Raw genomic sequence first — 17,259 nt, forward strand, 5'->3', positions numbered from 1 at the left:
CACAAATAGGAAGTGTTTACAGGGATATGGGCCAAATGCTAGCAAATTGGACTAGACTAGTTTAAAAAACTTGCTTGAAGTGGACAAGTTGGACCAAAGGGTGTGTCTCCATGCTGTATGACTCTACTGGAATGTGAAGCACTGAACTTACTTGGCACACAAGATTATAAGAATACCTTTATTCAATGAGTTAGGAAAATTATGATTTGTCAGGTTTGTTCTCAACATTGATTATGGTATGTTGTGTTCATTTGTTCTCTGCCGGAAAATCATTGACATCATTTTGGTCTAATAAGCAAGGAATGTCAGGGTCATGACTTGAATGAGAAAGTAAAAATACTTCTACTTCAAAACTGAATGTCAGATGGAAGAGCAGTAAGAAGCGATTCCTTTTAAAGTTTTTTAAAATTTCTATAAAAAATTTAAAGTCATGACTTCAAGTGTATTCCTCCAGCCCAAGATGTGTCAATAGCAATATGTGAACTTCTGCTGTGCACTGGTTAGCTTTGTTCTATACCTCATGTGAACTTTCAATGCTGTGAAGGGTTTCATCCATTTCATTTAAATGTTTGGGGGGAGGCAGTGGAACAGATGGGAATATCACAGGACCAGTACCCAGTAGGACAGGGTTTTAATCCCACTGTGGAAGATGATGAAATCTGAATTCAGTAAATAGCTTGTTTAATGGTGACCATGCAAGCACTGTCGAATGTTGTAAAGAAAAGCCAATCTCATCCTCCATATCCTTTAGAAAATGAAACATGCCATCCTTACATGATCTGGCCTACATGTAACTCCAGTTTCAAAGCAATGTGGTTGACTATTAACAATTAGGGAATGTTAGGCATTGTTGGCTAGGCCAGCATTTATTAAGTCCCATGAACAAATAAAAGAAAACCTCAGGAGTCAGATTGCTGACCTCACTCCCAAGTAATACTATCATATTTGCATTACCACTGTGGGGGAACAAAGCATTTCTTAATGGGAATTCGTACAGGGAAGATGAGAACATGTTAGAGGCTAGTAAGGGACTTTTGAGCCAGGCATTACAAACACATCTTTTCTCTATTTGCTCATTTCCAATCATCCAGTTCACAGACCAGAACAATCACACTTTGATGTTTTCAGCTGTAAATGCTGAGAAGGCTGGAGATTGGCTGCAGATTGCTGGGGAAATATGTCTGCTGTACGTTGAAGAGCTGCAGCTCAATTCCACCACAAAAGCAGCAATGTCAGTACCAGCCCAGATCACCAGTGCCTCCAATTCATTTATGTCTAAGTTCTTCCAGGCAGCAGCAGGTGATCTTTCCCATATTTGATGTTCTGTAAAGCTGTATTAATCTCTTCCAAGGGAAGCAGGTAAACAAAAAGAACAAGAGCTGTCCAATCTGATCAGCTTCTGGATCAATGGTGCTGGAAGAGCACAGCAATTCAGGCAGCATCGAGGAGCTTCAGCAAAATCGACGTTTCGGGCAAAAGCCCTTCATCAGGAATAAAGGCAGAGAGCCTGAAGCGTGGAGAGATAAGCTAGGGGAGGGTGGGGGTGGGGAGAGAGTAGCATAGAGTACAATGGGTGAGTGGGGGAGGAGATGAAGGTGATAGGTCAGGGAGGAGAGGGTGGAGTGGATAGGTGGAAAAGGAGCTAGGCAGGTCGGACAAGTCCGGACAAGTCAAGGGGACTGGAAGTTTGAAACTAGGATGAGGTGGGGGAAGGGGAAATGAGGAAGCTGTTGAAGTCCACATTGATGCCCTGGGGTTGAAGTGTTCCGAGGCAGAAGATGAGGCGTTCTTCCTCCAGGCGTCTGGTGGTGAGGGAGTGTCGGTGAAGGAGGCTCAGGACCTCCATGTCCTCAGCAGAGTGGGAGGGGGAGTTGAAATGTTGGGCCACGGGGCGGTTTGGTTGATTGGTGCGGGTGTCTCGGAGATGTTCCCTAAAGCGCTCTGCTAGGAGGCACCCAGTATCCCCAATGTAGAGGAGACCGCATCGGGAGCAACGGATACAATAAATGATATTAGTGGATGTGCAGGTAAAATTTTGATGGATATGGAAGGCTCCTTTAGGGCCTTGGATAGAGGTGAGGGAGGAGGTGTGGGCACAGGTTTTACAGTTCCTGCGGTGGCAGGGGAAAGTCCCAGGATGTGAGGGTGGGTCGTAGGGGGGACGTGGACCTGACCAGGTAGTCACGGTGGGAACGGTCTTTGCGGAAGGCGGAAAGGGGTGGGGAGGGAAATATATCCCTGGTGGTGGGGTCTTTTTGGAGGTGGCAGAAATGTCGGTGGATGATTTGGTTTATGCGGAGGTTTGTAGGGTGGAAGGTGAGCACCAGGGGCGTTCTGTCCTTGTTACGGTTGGAGGGATGGGGTCTGAGGGCGGAGGTGCGGGATGTGGACGAGATGCGTTGGAGGGCACCTTTAACCACGTGGGAAGGGAAATTGCGGTCTCTAAAGAAGGAGTCCATCTGGTGTGTTCTGTGGTGGAACTGATCCTCCTGGAAGCAGATACGGTGGAGGCGGAGGAATTGGGAATACGGGATGGCATTTTTGCAAGAGATAGAGTGGGAAGAGGTGTAATCCAGGTAGCTGTGGGAGTCGGTGGGTTTGTAAAAAATGTCAGTGTCAAGTCGGTCTTCACTAATGGAGATGGAGAGGTCCAGGAAGGGGAGGGAGGTGTCAGAGATGGTCCAGGTAAATTTAAGGTCAGGGTGGAATGTGTTGGTGAAGTTGATGAATTGCTCAACCTCCTCGCGGGAGCACGAGGTGGCGCCAATGCAGTCATCAATGTAGCGGAGGAAGAGGTGGGGAGTGGTGCCGGTGTAATTACGGAAGATCAACTGTTCTACGTAGCCAGCAAAGAGACAGGCATAGCTGGGGCCCATACGTGTGCCCATGGCTACCCCTTTGGTCTGGAGGAAGTGGGAGGATTCAAAGGAGAACTGTTAAGGGTGAGGACCAGTTTGGCCAAATGAATGAGAGTGTCGGTGGAAGGGTACTGTTGGGGACGTCTGGAGAGGAAAAAATGGAAGGCTTGGAGGCCCTGGTCATGGCGGATGGAGGTGTAGAGGGATTGGATATCCATGGTGAAGCTGAAGCGTTTGGGGCCGGGGAAACGGAAGTCTTGGAGGAGGTGGAGGGCGTGGGTGGTGTCTCGAACGTATGTGGGGAGTTCCTGGACTAGGGGGGATAGGACAGTGTCGAGGTAGGTAGAGATAAGTTCAGTGGGGCAGGAGCATGCTGAGACAATGGGTCGCCCAGGGTGGTCAGGCTTGTGGATCTTGGGAAGGAGGTAGAACCGGGCAGTGTGGGGTTCCCGGATTATGAGGTTGGAAGCTGTGGGTGGGAGATCTCCTGAGGTGATGAGGTTCTATATAGTCTGGGAGATGATGGTTTGGTGATGGGGGGTGGGGTCATGGTCGAGTGGGCAGTAGGAAGAGGTGTCCTCGAGTTGGCGTTTGGCTTCAGCGGTGTAGAGGTCAGTGCGCCAGACTACCACTGCGCCCCCTTTATCCGCTGGCTTGATGGTGAGATTGGGATTAGAGCAGAGGGATTGGAGGGCTGCGTGTTGTGAGGGTGAGAGGTTGGAGGGGGAGGGGGGTAGACAGGTTGAGGCGGTTAATGTCCCGGCGGCAGTTGGAAATTAAGAGGTCGAGGGCAGGTAATAGGCCAGCGCAGGGTGTCCAGGTGGATGCAGTGTGTTGGAGGTGGGTGAAGGGGTCCTCGGAAGGTGGGCGAGGGTCCTGATTGTGAAAGTAAGCTCAGAGGCGGAGGCGACAGAAGAAGTGTTCGATGTCACGGCGTGTATTAAATTCATTAATGCGTGGATGGAGGGGGATGAATGTGAGTCCTTTGCTGAGGACTGATCGTTCGTTCTCAGTGAGTGGGAGGTCCGGGGGGGATGGTGAAAACTCAGCAGGGCTGGGAGCTGGGATCTGGTGTGGGTATGGAGCTGGGAGTGGGGTCAGAGCCAGTACCTGGAGTGGGTGTGATGGTGGGGGGAATGGGGGTGGAGGTATGAGCAGGGGTAGTGCTCCCCTCGGGGTTCTGGGGGGTGGGGATAGTGACAGTGGGGTCTGCCAGGGATTGATGTAACCTCTGTGACACTCAAAGTCCAAAATGATCACAGTTTCAAATATCTGTACAGAAAAGGCCTTCATTCTATTTGTGGAGTTTGCGCAAATTTCCTACAATGCGTAAAATTAAAGTTCAGCTCCAACATGGATGTTGCAAATATTTTATTGCTGTATTTTAATGTTACAAGGTAAAATTGTGCTTTGATTATTCTGACAATGGTAAAATTATTATTATTCAACACTATTATTTGCCTTTCAAAATTCATTCCCAAGGTGTAAGCATCACTGTCAAGGATGGCATTTATTAACACTTAAGTCTTGAAGAAACTGAATAACACTTTAGACCAGTTAGGAGCCAATAACTTTAACTGCAGAAGAGAATCACATATAAGAACTAAGTAAAGTGGTAGAGTTCCTTCTTGAAGGAAAGCAGTTGAGATTTTAAAAAGCTGATTGTCATTGAATTGTTGGTGATTCTTGTTGTTTTCATCTATCTTTTGCGCCTTTCTATTTCATAGCTACCTGTTGCCCCTTGATTACACAATCCAAAAATCTCATGTTAAATATGTACGGTGAGGCACGCAATTTTATCTCACCATCACCTCTCTCCAGTTATCCACAGTTGTTAATTTAACAGATTGCTTTTTCAACATCCAATAGGCAGCATGATCCTCCAATTAAATGTTGGGAAAACTGAAGTCATTGTTCCCAGCCCACACTTAAAACATTGTTTCCAAACTTCTGACTCTGTCCCTTTCTCTGGTAAGTGTTGGAGGTTAAACATAAAACTGAAACTTTTGCAACCCCGGTGTCATATTTGACCCCCAGCCTCACCATTAGTAAGACCACCTAATTCTGCCTCAGTAACATTGCCTGACTTTGACCCAGCTCGTTATACTCAGCTTATCTGCTGTTGAAACTCTAATCTATCTCTTCACTACCTCTAAAATTAACTACTTCAATGCACTCCTGATTGATATCATACATTATATGCTCTCTCAATTGGAAGTCATGAAAATTCCTGCTACCTATGGCTTTACTCTAAGCCCCATTTATGTACCATCAATATGTTTGATGACAACATTGGTTCCCAGTCAAGCAACACCTTGATGACTAAAATTCTCAACTATAGTCTCACATCTTTCCATGGTCTCAACTTCTTGATTTATAGAATCATAGAGTCATCCAGGGATATATCACTAGATTTTTATTAACTGTAGTGATGGTGTCGGGGTGTAGATGAGATTTTATTATGTCATGTATTTTGAAGTCTTTTCAAACTGTGGTGTAATTAGATGGCATCATTTTTGTTTTATTGACATTTCTCTTGTGTGACCTGCACTTTATGTTAAAGCCAGTTTTACTGCCTGGTGTGTTGATGTTTCAATTAAAGACTGACATGGTAAATCTTTTTAATAATGGTCTATAAAAATAGATTTAGTTCTGGGATCTTACTTGTCCAGCTGAGATCATAACAAGGTGTGTTAATACTGATAATCTTGTGCAAACACACAAGCTCTCAAAACATACCCAAGCTCATATAGTCAGAGGCTCAAATCCACCCACAAGTTCTGACACATTCATTACCCAAGACCCATATACGAACTCTCATCTATCCATACAGATTCAAATATATGAGAAAGTGAGGACTGCAGATGCTGAAGATCAGAGTCAAGAGTGTGGTGCTGGAAAAGCACATCAGGTCATGAAGCATCTGAGGAGCAGGAGATTCGATGTTTCAGGCATAAGTCCTTCATCAGGAATGAGGCTTGTGGGCCGGGGGTCTGAGGGATAAATGGGAGGGGTTGGGGCTGGGGGGAAAGGTAGCATACAATTGGTAGATAAATGTGGGTGGGAAGGTGATAGGTTGGAGAGGAGGGTGGAGTGGATAGATGGGAAAGACGATGTACAAGTCAAGAGGGCGGTGCCGAGTTGGAGGCTTGGGACTGGGATAAGGTGGGGGGAGGAAACTGGTGAAGCCCACATTGATCCTGTATGGTTGCAGGGTCCTAAGGTGGAAGATGAGGCGTTCTTCCTCCAGGCATCGGGTGGTTAGGGTTTGGCGATTGAGGAGGCCCAGGACCTGTCATTGGTGGAGGTGGGAGGGAGAGTTGAAGTGTTCAGCCACGGTAGGTGAGTTTGGTTGGTGCAGGTATCCCAAAGATGTTCTCTGAAATGGTTCGTACATCGGTGTCCTGTCTCCCTGATGTAGAGGAGACCACATTGGATGTAACGGATACAGTAGATGACATCAGTGGAGGTACAGGGAAATTTCTGTTGGATGTGGAAGGATCCTTTGGGGCCTTGGACAGAGGTGAGGGTAGGACAAAGTGTGGGCACAGGCTTTGCACTTCCCGTGGTGGGGCGTTGGTGCTGGGAGTGGGGTATGGGCTGGTGTGGGTTGTGGATCTGACGAGGCAGTTGTGGAGGGAATGATCTCTCTGAAACACTGATAGGGATGGGGAGGGAAATATATCCCGAGTGGTGGAGCCTGTTTATAGTGGTGGGGGATGATGTGATGTATACGGAAGTTGGTGGGGTGAAAGGTGAGGGCCAGAGGGGTTCTGTCCTGGTTGCATTGGGAGGGGTGGGATTCAATTGTGGAAGTGCAGAAAGTGGAGGAGTGCACTGGAGGGCATCGTCAACCACATGGGAGGGGAAATTCCAATCTTTGAAGAAGGAGGCCATCTGGAGTTTTCTATAGTGGAATTGGTCATCTTGGGAATAGATGCAGCGGAGGCAGATGAATTGGGAACAAGAGATGGCGTTTTTACAGGAGGCAGTGTGGAAGGAGGTGTAGTCCAGGTAGCTGCAGAATCCATGGGCTTGGAGCAGAAACACCACTGCAAACCTACTCTCTACTACAAACCCACGGACTCACACAGCTATCTGGACTACACCTTCTCCTTCCCTGCATCCTGTTAAAACTCCATCCCTTATTCCCAATTCCTCTGTCTCCATCGCGTCTGTTACCAAGATGACCAATTCCACCATAGAAAATCTCAGAAGGCTTCTTTCTTCAAAGACCATAATATCCCCTCCCACGTGGTCGACAATGCCCTCCAGAGCATCTCCTTCAGTCTGAAAAGCAACCCTCCACCATCACCCTCTGTCTTTTACCTTTGAGCTAGTTCTGTATCCAAATGACTAGTTCTTCCTGTATTTGATGTGATCTAACCTTGCTAACCAGTCTACCACAAGAAACCTTGTCAAACGCCTTACTGATGTCCATTGGGATCACATTTACCGCTCTGCCCTCATCAATCCTCTTTGTTACTTCTTCAAAAAACTCAATCAAGTTAGTGAGGCATGATTTCCCACACATAAGCCAGATTGACTATCCCTAATCAGTACTTGCCTTTCCAAATACATATACATCTTGCAATCCTGTCTTTCAGGATTCCCTCCAACTTTCCCGCCACCAGCAGAGTGGCACAGTGGGAGTGTATTGGGCCTATAACCCAGAGGTCGATGCCAGGAGGTTAGCATATGCATGGTTTAAGTTTGAGGCAGACCAGAAATGAAGCAAAAAGGAAGGATAACTTAGGACATATTACTAGAGGTGATGGAAATCATGAGGATAAGAAAATTAGCATTAAGGTGCTTTACCTGAATGCTTGTAGTATTCATAACGAAGTAGATGAATTAACAGCACAAATCATCGTGAATGATTATGATATGGTAGGCACCACAGAGACGTGGTTGCAGAGGGTTCAGGACTAGCAATTAAACACCCAATGATTTACAACTTATCGAAAAGTAGGGAGGTGGGCAGGGGGGTGGGGTTGCCTTGTTAGTTAAGAATGAAATTAAATCTATGGCACTAAATGACATAGGGTCAGATGATGTGGAGTCTGTGTGGGTGGAGTTGAGGAACCACAAAGGCAAAAAAACCATAATAGGAGTTATGTACAGACCTCCCAGCAGTGGTCAGGACTAGGGACGCAAAATGTATCAGGAAATAGATAAGGCATGTCAGAAAGGCATGGTCACGTTGATCATGGGGGACTTCAATATGCAAATGGACCGGGTGAATAATGTTGCCGGTGGATCCAAAGAAAGGGAATTCACGGAATGCTTATAGGATGGCTTTTTGGAACAGCTTGTGATGAGCCCACAAGGGAGCAGCTATTCTGGACTTAGTGATATGTAATGAGCCAGACTTACAAGATCTTAAAGTAAGAGAACACTTAGGAAGCAGCAATCATAATATGGTAGAGTTCAGTCTGCTGTTTGAAAGAGAGAAGGCAAAATTGGATGTAATGGTGTTACAGTTAAACAAAGGTAATTATGAGGGCATGAGAGAGGAACTGACGATAATTGACTGGAAGCAGAGCGTAGTGGGAAAGACAGTAGAACAACAATGGCAGGGGGTTCTGGGTGTAATTGAGGACACAGTACAGAGGTTCATCCCGAAAAAAAAAAGATTATCCGGGGAGATTAGACAGCCGTGGCTGACAAAGAAAGTCAGGAAACGTATCATAGAAAAAGAGAGAGCCTATAAAGTGGCCATGAGCACTCGGAAATCAGAAAATTGGGAAGACTACAAAAACAAGCAGAGGACAACAAAGAGAGAAATAAGGAAGGAGAGGATCAAATAGGAAGGTAAACTAGCCAGTAATATTAGAAATGGTAGTAAAAGTTTCTTTCAATATATAAGAAACAAACAAGAGGCAAAAGTAGAAATTGGGCCGCTCCAAATTGATGCAGGAAGGCTAGTGCTGGGAGATAAGGAAATAGCTGAAAAACTTAATAAGTACTTTGCATCAGTCTTCACAGTGGAAGACATGAGTACTATCTCAACAGTTAAGGACAGTCAAGGGACAGAGTTGAGTATGGTAGCCATTACAAAAGAGAAAGTGCTAGAAAAGCTAAAAGGTCTAAAAATTGATAAATCTCCTGGCCCGGATGGGCTACATCCTAGAGTTCTGAGGGAGGTGGCTGAAGAAATAATGGAGGTGTTGATTGTAATCTTTCAAAAATGACTGGAGTCAGGGAAAGTATCAGATGATTGGATAATCACTATTGTAATCCCCTTGTTCAAGAAAGGATCAAGACAAAAGGTGGAAAATTATAGGCCGATTAGCCTAACCTTGGTTGTTAGTAAAATTCTAGAATCCATCATAAGGGATGAGATTTCTAAATTCTTGGAAGTGCAGGGGTGGATTAGAACAAGTCAGCATGGATTTAGTAAGAGGAGGTTGTGCCTGACAAACCTGTTAGAATACTTTGAAGAGGTAACAAGTAGGTTAGACCAGGGAAATCCAGTGGATGTTATCTACCTTGACTTCCAAAGGCCTTGCTGAGTAAGGTGAGGGCCCACAAAGTTTGATGTGAGCTACTGGCATGGACTGAGGATTGGCTGTCTGACAGAAGGCAGCGAGTTGAGATAAAAGGTTCTTTTTCGGAATGTCAGCTAGTGACAAGTGGTGTCCCGCAGGGTTCAGTGTTGGAACTGCAGCTGTTCACTTTATATATTAATGATCTGGATGAAGGGACTGGGGGCATTCTGGCAAAGTTCACTGATGATACGAAGTTAGGCAGACAGACAGACCTCTGAGGAGGTGGGGAGAAAGATTTAGACAGTTTAGGAGAGTGGTCCAAGAAATGGCTGATGAAATTCAATGTGAGCAAATGCGAGGTCTTGCACTTTGGAAAAAAGAATACAGGCATGAACTATTTTCTAAGCGGTGAGAAAATTCATAAAACCAAAGTACAAAGGGACCTGGGAGTGCCAGTCCAGGATTCTCTAAAGGTTGACTTGCAGGTTGAGTCCGTGGTTAAGAAAGCAAATGTAATGTTGTCATTTATCACAAAAGGGTTGGAATATAAAAGCAGTGATGTGCTTTTGACACTTTATAAAACTCTGGTTAGGCCCCATTTAGAATACTGTGTCCAGTTTTGGGCCCCATACCTCAGGAAGGACATACTGGCACTGGAGCGTGTCCAGCAGAGATTCACATAGATGATCCCTGGAATGGTAGGCCTAGTTCATCCAGGAATAAATGGCTGAGGATCTTGGGATTGTATTCACTAGAGTTTAGAAGGTTGAGGGGAGATCTAATAGAAATTTACAGGATAATGCATGACTTAGAAAGGGCGGATGCTGGTAATCTGTTTCCATCAGGTGGGGATACTACGACCCATGGGCAAAGCCTTAGAGGGGGTCAGTTTAGAATGGAAATGAGGAGACATTTCTTCAGCCAGAAAGTGGTAGGCCTGTGGAATTCATTGCCATGAGGCACAGTGGAGGCCAGGATGTTAAATGTCTTCAAGGCAGAGATTGATAAATTCTTAATCTCACAAGGAATTAAGGGATATGGGGAGAGTACAGGTAAGTGGCGTTGAAATGCCCATCAGCCACAATTGAATGGTAGAGTGGACTCGATGGGCCGAATGGCCTTACTTCCACTCCTGTTTCTTATGGTCTTATGGTCTTAATGTTAGGCTCATCAGTCCTTAGTTTTCCTTGTAGCCCTTCTTAAACAGTGACACCACATTAGCCAACCTCTAATCTTTTGGCAATTTACCTGTGATGATCTATGATACAAATATCTAAGCAAGGGGCCCAGCAATTACCGCCCTTTCATCTCACAGAATTCTAGAGTACACCTGATCAAGTCCTGGGAATTTATCCAGCTTTCTGCTTTTTATGAAAACCTCCTTTTTATGAGAGCACATCTTCCCTGTAATATAGATTTTTATCAAGATGTCACTATTTAATTCCCAATGTTCTGTATCTTCCATGTCCTTCTCCACAGTAAACACTGATGGAAAATACTTGATCAGTATCTCCCCATCTTCTGTGGTTCCACACATTGTTGGCCTTGCTGATCTTTGAAGGACCTTATACTGTCTCTAGTTACCCTTTTGTCCTTAATGTATTTGTAGAATCCTTCTAGATATTCCTTAGCACTAATTTCCAAAGCGATCACATGTCCCCTTTTTGCCCTCCTGATTTCCCTCTTAAGTATACTCCTACTGCTTTTATACTCTTCTTGGGATTCAATCGATCTCTGCTGTCTGTACCTAACATATGCTTCCTTCTTATTCCTGACCAAAATTTTCAATTTCTCTTGTCTTCCAGCATTCCCTACACCTACCAGCCTTGCCTTTCAGCCTAACAGGAACATATTGTCTTCAGAGTCTCGTAACCTCCTTTTTGAAAGCTTCCCATTTTCCAGCCATCCCTTTACCTGTGACATCCAACCCCAATCAACTTTTAAAAGGCCTTTCTCCAATTTAGAACTTTAACTTTTAGATCTGGTCTATCTTCTTCCATAACTATTTTAAAATTAATAGAATTATGGTTGCTGACCTCAAAGTGCTCCCCCACTGATACCTCTGTTATCAGCCCTGCTTTATTTCTCAAGAGTAGATCAAGTTTTGCATCTTTTCTAGTAGATACATCTACATACTGAATCAAAAAATTATCTTGTACACACTTAACAAATTCCTCTCCATCCAAGTCCTTAACACAATGGAAGCCCCAATCTATGTTTGAAAAGTTAAAATCCCTTACCAATAACTGCCCTATTATTCTCACAGATTGCTGAGATCTCCTTACAAATTTGTTTTTCAATTTTATTCCCTGGAGTTTCCAATAATGAGGTTATGTAATTGAAACTTGCAAAGTACTTAAAGGGATGGACAGGGTGGTTGCGGGTAAGATACTTCCCTTGCTTAGGGAGTCTCCAACCAGGGAACACAATTTAAAAATAAGAGTGCCATTTAGAAGCAAAAGATGAGGAGAAATTCTTTTACTCAGAGACTGAGTCTTTGGAATTGTTGATTCCACAAACTGTAGAAACTCAGTCTTGGATTGGATCTAAAGTAGAGATAAATTGTTGATTATCAATGGAGTAAAGGCTTACAGGGATATTGTGGGCAAAAGTGATTGAAGTGTACAATGATCCAAGATTGTCATTGAGTCATAGAGACATAGAAATGTACAGCATGGAAACAGACCCTTTGGTCCAACCTGTCCATGCCGACCAGATATCCCAACCCAATCTAGTCCCACCTGCCAACACCTGGCTCATATCCATCTAAACCCTTCCTATTCATATACCCATCCAGTAATAAATGGTTAAGCAGGCTGGGCAAGTTGAATGGCTTGAGTTGAACCTGATCCAGTGTTCCTATCCACAAGGGCTCATACATTGGAGTTCAGAGACACATTCCAACACACATTTCACATTTACCAACACAGGCTCAACACAAAGACTAACTGAGGGGTAGTACCGTTTTCCTTGCTCCGAAATATCATTTTTCGTTTGCCCCCGGTTATCGTTAGTCAAGCAACTTGCCAAACGCCACACAGTCTGTCATACTGTTCATCTGTATTCCATCTACTGCTTCTTCCCAAGCCGTCTACACTGTCAGGGATACATCACTGGGAGGATCGCAAACGGCTAGTTTTCACTAATGAGCAGTGCAATCAGGATTTCTAACACTGAGAGGTACTTTTCGGCAGGTATGCAGTTCTGGGGCCAGCCCAACAGGAGATGCAGTTTGTGTTATTCGGTGTTGGATATATCAGTAATGTGTCGCACTCACCCTTTCAAAATCAGGTTGATCCCGCAGATAGTTTTCACAGTCTTGGCAATTCTCTGAAACTTTTGGTGTCCTCGCTATGAGCAACAAAACAGCACGGAATGAATCATAAGGTGTGTGACCTTTACAGATTTAAGTGTGAACAAACCGAAGCTCTGTCAATAATCAGCTCTAACCTTGCTCATGTCCAGGGACATCACTCAGAAATCCGTGAGAACAGCCTGCCTCAACTCTCAATCACTAAGGTGCAGAATAAATATATGGCTGTCCGTTTCTTCCGCATTTTTCATGTAAGTGGAAATACAATGGACCTTTGGCATAGCCAACTGTTTAAACCTGCTCAGGGGTAATTCAATCTAACGAATCGAGTTTCTCAAAGAGCTCCCACGTTAAAACAATGTCAACCTGACCAGGCGATTTATAACCTGAAATGCATCAGATTCAGAAGGACTGCAACACTCCCATCTCGCTAAATCCAAACCAACCCCTTAACCGCACGCACACTGGTTCTGCAGATCCAATATCTGACAGAAAGAAAACAGTCCATGGTATTTAAAGGTTAAATGAAGCTGTTAGTTCTTGTAAGGAATGTATGTGTATCCCCAATCTTTAACCTTTTTATTTTACCTCGAACACTAGCTAACCTGCCGTTCCAACATTTTCCGTTTGACTTCGAGAGCATTAATTCTCAACTCGGCCGCTTTTTCAGGAAAGGTATTTCTGATACCATAGCTCACGACATGAGTCCATCTTGTGGCCGAGCTTGCACCCGAGTGTAGCCAAATGCCACAGTCTCAAATACCCATGTGTCAGTTCACTCAGTTGCTCATGACTGTCTTTCCAGTGAGGAAAAAATTAACAACACTTTGGTGCTATTGTGGATCCAAAGTGACACCTTTGATTATGGAGTTTGGATCCCAGTCAATCTTTTCAGAGAAGCATCATCCACGATATTTGACACTGTAATTCAAATCCCTGAACCAAGTAATTGGGGCCAGATGCTGCCAGACCTACTGAGATTTTCCAGCATTTTCTCTTTTGGTTTCAGATTCCAGCATCTGCAGTAATTTGTTTTTATTAAGTCAGTGATTTTCCTTGCTTGAAACCATTTTAGTGCATGAAAGTCCCAGATACTAAAAATCACATGGTGGAAGTTGAAAATTGATAGTCCATTTTTTACCATGATAATAGATATATTTACCATGATAATTGACCACTGCTTCGAAGTGGTCAATTAGCTCAGTTGGTTGGTTTGCAAAGCAAAGTCATGCCAACAGCATAGGTTTAATTCCTACACTGGCTGAGGTAAACATGAAGGGCTCTCCTCCCCAACCTCTCCCCTTGCCTGAGTTGTGGTGACTCTCAGGTTAAACCACCACCAGTTGTCTCTGTGAGTGCACAATGAGCAGTGTCCTTCCATGTGCGGAAGGCCAATGTCAAGCCAGCCTGAGACCGAGACAAAGAAAGGCCACAGGTAAGAAAACACACAATCCAGCTGAATGTGGTGGAGAGTTGATATGGAGTCATAGGACTATGGCAAATTTACCTTTTACTTTTTCAAATATTTATATATGATGAGTAAAACATGGCCTTTGGAGAAATCCATACTGTTAGGCTCTCAAACTCATTGTCATTTGATGTTTTAAGTTAGCATCATTATATAATGCCTCCCACTGATGTTATGCAAACTGGTTTACCATTCCTAGATTTCCTGACTTCCTTTTTTGAGAAATGGAAATGTGAACTCCTCTGGCCCTTTTATTTTCCTGGTAGTGGTAGTATATAAATAGAGTGCCTCATTGATTTCCTCCTTAGATTTGCTTTGCATCCATTATTGAATGTAACTGCAGTATTTGTCTTTCTGTAAGCTTTCCTAGCTTGTCAATTGTTTTACTTTCTTTCTACTATTCGCATTTACTTTTTATTAGACTCTTCAGTCAAAACTGAGGCAAAGCCTTGGTTCCATAAATTTAAATTAACACTGTTGATGCTGAAAATCTGAAATAAAAGTTGAAAGTGTTGGATATATTCAGTTACTGGCAGTTCAGGAAGAGAGTCATATTCAGCTCAAAAGAGAGTCATATTCACCTTCACAGATGCTGCCAGACCAGCTCGGTATTTCTAACATTTTCCATTTTTTATAGCTATTCAATACCTTTGCAATTTGAGTACTGACTCCTGAGATTAGCTTGCTCATCCTTTAATGAGACGAACCTTATGATAATTTTTCTTTTATTACTTATGTGCCTACAGAATACATTACTGTTTGCTTTGTGTTCTTCAATAATTTCTCTTCATGTCTTCTTTTTGCCTTCCAATTTGTTTTGTAATTCTTTTTCTAAGTTCATCCTATGCCCTTTTGTCATCTTTGATTTTAGTGTTTTTGTACTTTGCTATTTTTAAGTTCAGTTTTATCCTTCTCTCTTTACTTATTCATGTTATTTCACTTTTAGTTAATATGTTCTTATTATTTATTGAGTTATATTTATCCTGAATGTTATTGATCTCTAGTTTAAATATTACATGCCATTGTTCTATGCCTTTGGATATAGTTTTCATCCTAAAACTTAACCACACAAATCACTAAATACTTGTTCCCTGGAAAATTCTGTCATCATTTTCACTGCCATTTTTATTTCACATCAAGTAAAGTAGTTTTCAATAAGGGAATGGACTTTTCAATATGAAACCATCTAATTTTGTGCATTACACATTGTAACAAGTTGCTGCATTAAAAAAATGCTTCCTTTCTCTAATGATTTGTAGTTTTATCAACTATCTTATATGTGTCTGCTCCAGTTATGAAAGTTTTGTGTTATTGGGAACATTTTCTCCTGATTCACTCTATTCAAATCCCTCCTACTTTTGCAAACTTCTATTAAATTTGCACTGAATTTCTCAGCTCTAAAGAAAGATTTCCTGGTGTCTCTGGACATAAATAATTCTTCTCATCCCTCAAGCCAATCTGATAATTTTTTTCTAAACCTTCTAACATTCTAAGTTCTTCTTAATATGCTATTCCCAGAATTGGACATAATACTCTAGCTAATTATATATAAAGGTTTACCGTAACTTATTTACTTTTGTGCTACTGTATTTGGCTCCAGAAACATCTTCTGTCCTGTTATAATAGCCCTATGAATTTGTTCTGCTACGTTTGCAGTATTAAAGAAATGTGAATTCCCAGGTCATTCAGTTCCTCAAACCCATCTAAAATTGTTGTATTTATTTTATTTTGATTTGATCATTCTTAAAGTACAGTTCTGGTCAAAGTCTCCATTGGTACATAATCTGCATTGAGCATGGTTCCTTACTTTGGTCACCTTTTGAGAGTTTCTGTTTGTGTGACAGTAGTTTGAATGGTAGAGGTTGCATGACTATCATTGTAACCTCCTTTCCCACAATCTGAAACATCATCTTCAAAGGATTCCTCACATCAATTCAGGAGTTTTTGTCTTCAGTCTTCCATTCTATCAATAAAACCTCCACATTACATCCAGTTATTCTGGAAGTCATTGCTGCCGCTTTGGTTTGGTTTATTATTGTTCCATGCACCGAGATATAGTGAAAAGTATTGTTCCGCATGTATCCAGACAAATCATACATATACAAGTATATCAGGATAATAGAACAGAATGCATAATATAGTGTTACAGCTAAAGAGAAAGTGCAGAATCTCTAATACGTAAGAGGTCTGTACATATGTTTGCTAACAGCAAGGAAAATGTTGTTTTTGAAACTATTGGTATGTGTTTTCAAACTTTTGTATCTTCTACCTGATGGAAGAGGGTGGATGAGAGTTTAACTGGGGTGAGAGGGATCTTAGATTATATTGGCTGCTTTCCTGAGGCAATGGGAAGTATAGATGGAGTCTATGGAAGGAAGGCTGTTTTGGTGATGGAGTGGGCTGCATTCACAACTGTCTATAATTTCTTGTGGTCTTGGGCAGAGCAGTTGCCATACCAAGCTGTGATATATCTGGATAGGATGTTTTTATGATACATTTATAAAAATTGATAAGAGTCATTGTGGATATGCTGAATTTCCTTAGCCTTCTGAGGAAGTGGAGGTATTGGTGTGCTTTCTTGACAACATAAATGGATCAGAACAGATTGTTAGTGATACCTCCTCCTAAGAACTTGAAGTTCTAAACCATCTCCACATTCACACCTCTCAGAAGTGTTCTTCATTCCACTTTCTGAAGTTCATGGCCAGCTCCTTCATTTTGCTGATATTGAGGGAGAGATTGGTGAGTTTACACCATGCCACTAAGCTATCTTTCTCCTTCCTGTAATCTGTCTCATCATTGTTTGAAATCTGATCCACTATGGTGGTGTGTTCAGTAAACTTGTAAATGGAGTTAGATCTGAATTTGGCCACACAATCATGAGTGTATAAGGAGAATAGTAAAGGGCTGAGTACACAGTCCTGCAGGGCACCGGTGTTGAGGATTATTGTGGACAAGGTATTGTCGCTTGTCCTTATTGAATGTGGTCTGGGGTCAGGAAGATAAGGATCCAATTGCAGAGTGGGGAGCAGAGTCCTAGGTCTTAGAGTTTGGGGATGAGCTTGGTTGGAATTGTGGTGTTGAAGGTGGAGCTAAAGTCAATAAATAAGGGCCTTGTTTTCCAGATGA

General features: G+C 42.9%; 1 protein-coding gene across 1 annotated transcript in view; it reads right to left on the reverse strand.

Moving 5' to 3' along the window:
- LOC148152146 (uncharacterized) overlaps positions 1–12,963 on the reverse strand; it is a 173,984-nt gene extending 161,021 nt beyond the window's left edge. Inside the window, exons 1-2 of the mRNA XM_087991054.1 lie at positions 12,800–12,963; positions 12,627–12,700 (exon numbers count right to left, since the gene is read on the reverse strand). Of these exons, the coding sequence (XP_087847180.1) occupies positions 12,627–12,700; positions 12,800–12,820 (95 nt within the window). The 5' untranslated portion in view covers positions 12,821–12,963. The remainder of the gene's footprint in view (positions 1–12,626; positions 12,701–12,799) is intronic.
- Positions 12,964–17,259: the final 4,296 nt, after the last annotated feature.

The sequence above is a fragment of the Chiloscyllium plagiosum genome, unplaced genomic scaffold, assembly GCF_037043375.1.
Source record: "Chiloscyllium plagiosum isolate Xiang-an unplaced genomic scaffold, Cpla_swu_hap1 HiC_scaffold_1, whole genome shotgun sequence".
NCBI classification, from domain to species: domain Eukaryota; kingdom Metazoa; phylum Chordata; class Chondrichthyes; order Orectolobiformes; family Hemiscylliidae; genus Chiloscyllium; species Chiloscyllium plagiosum.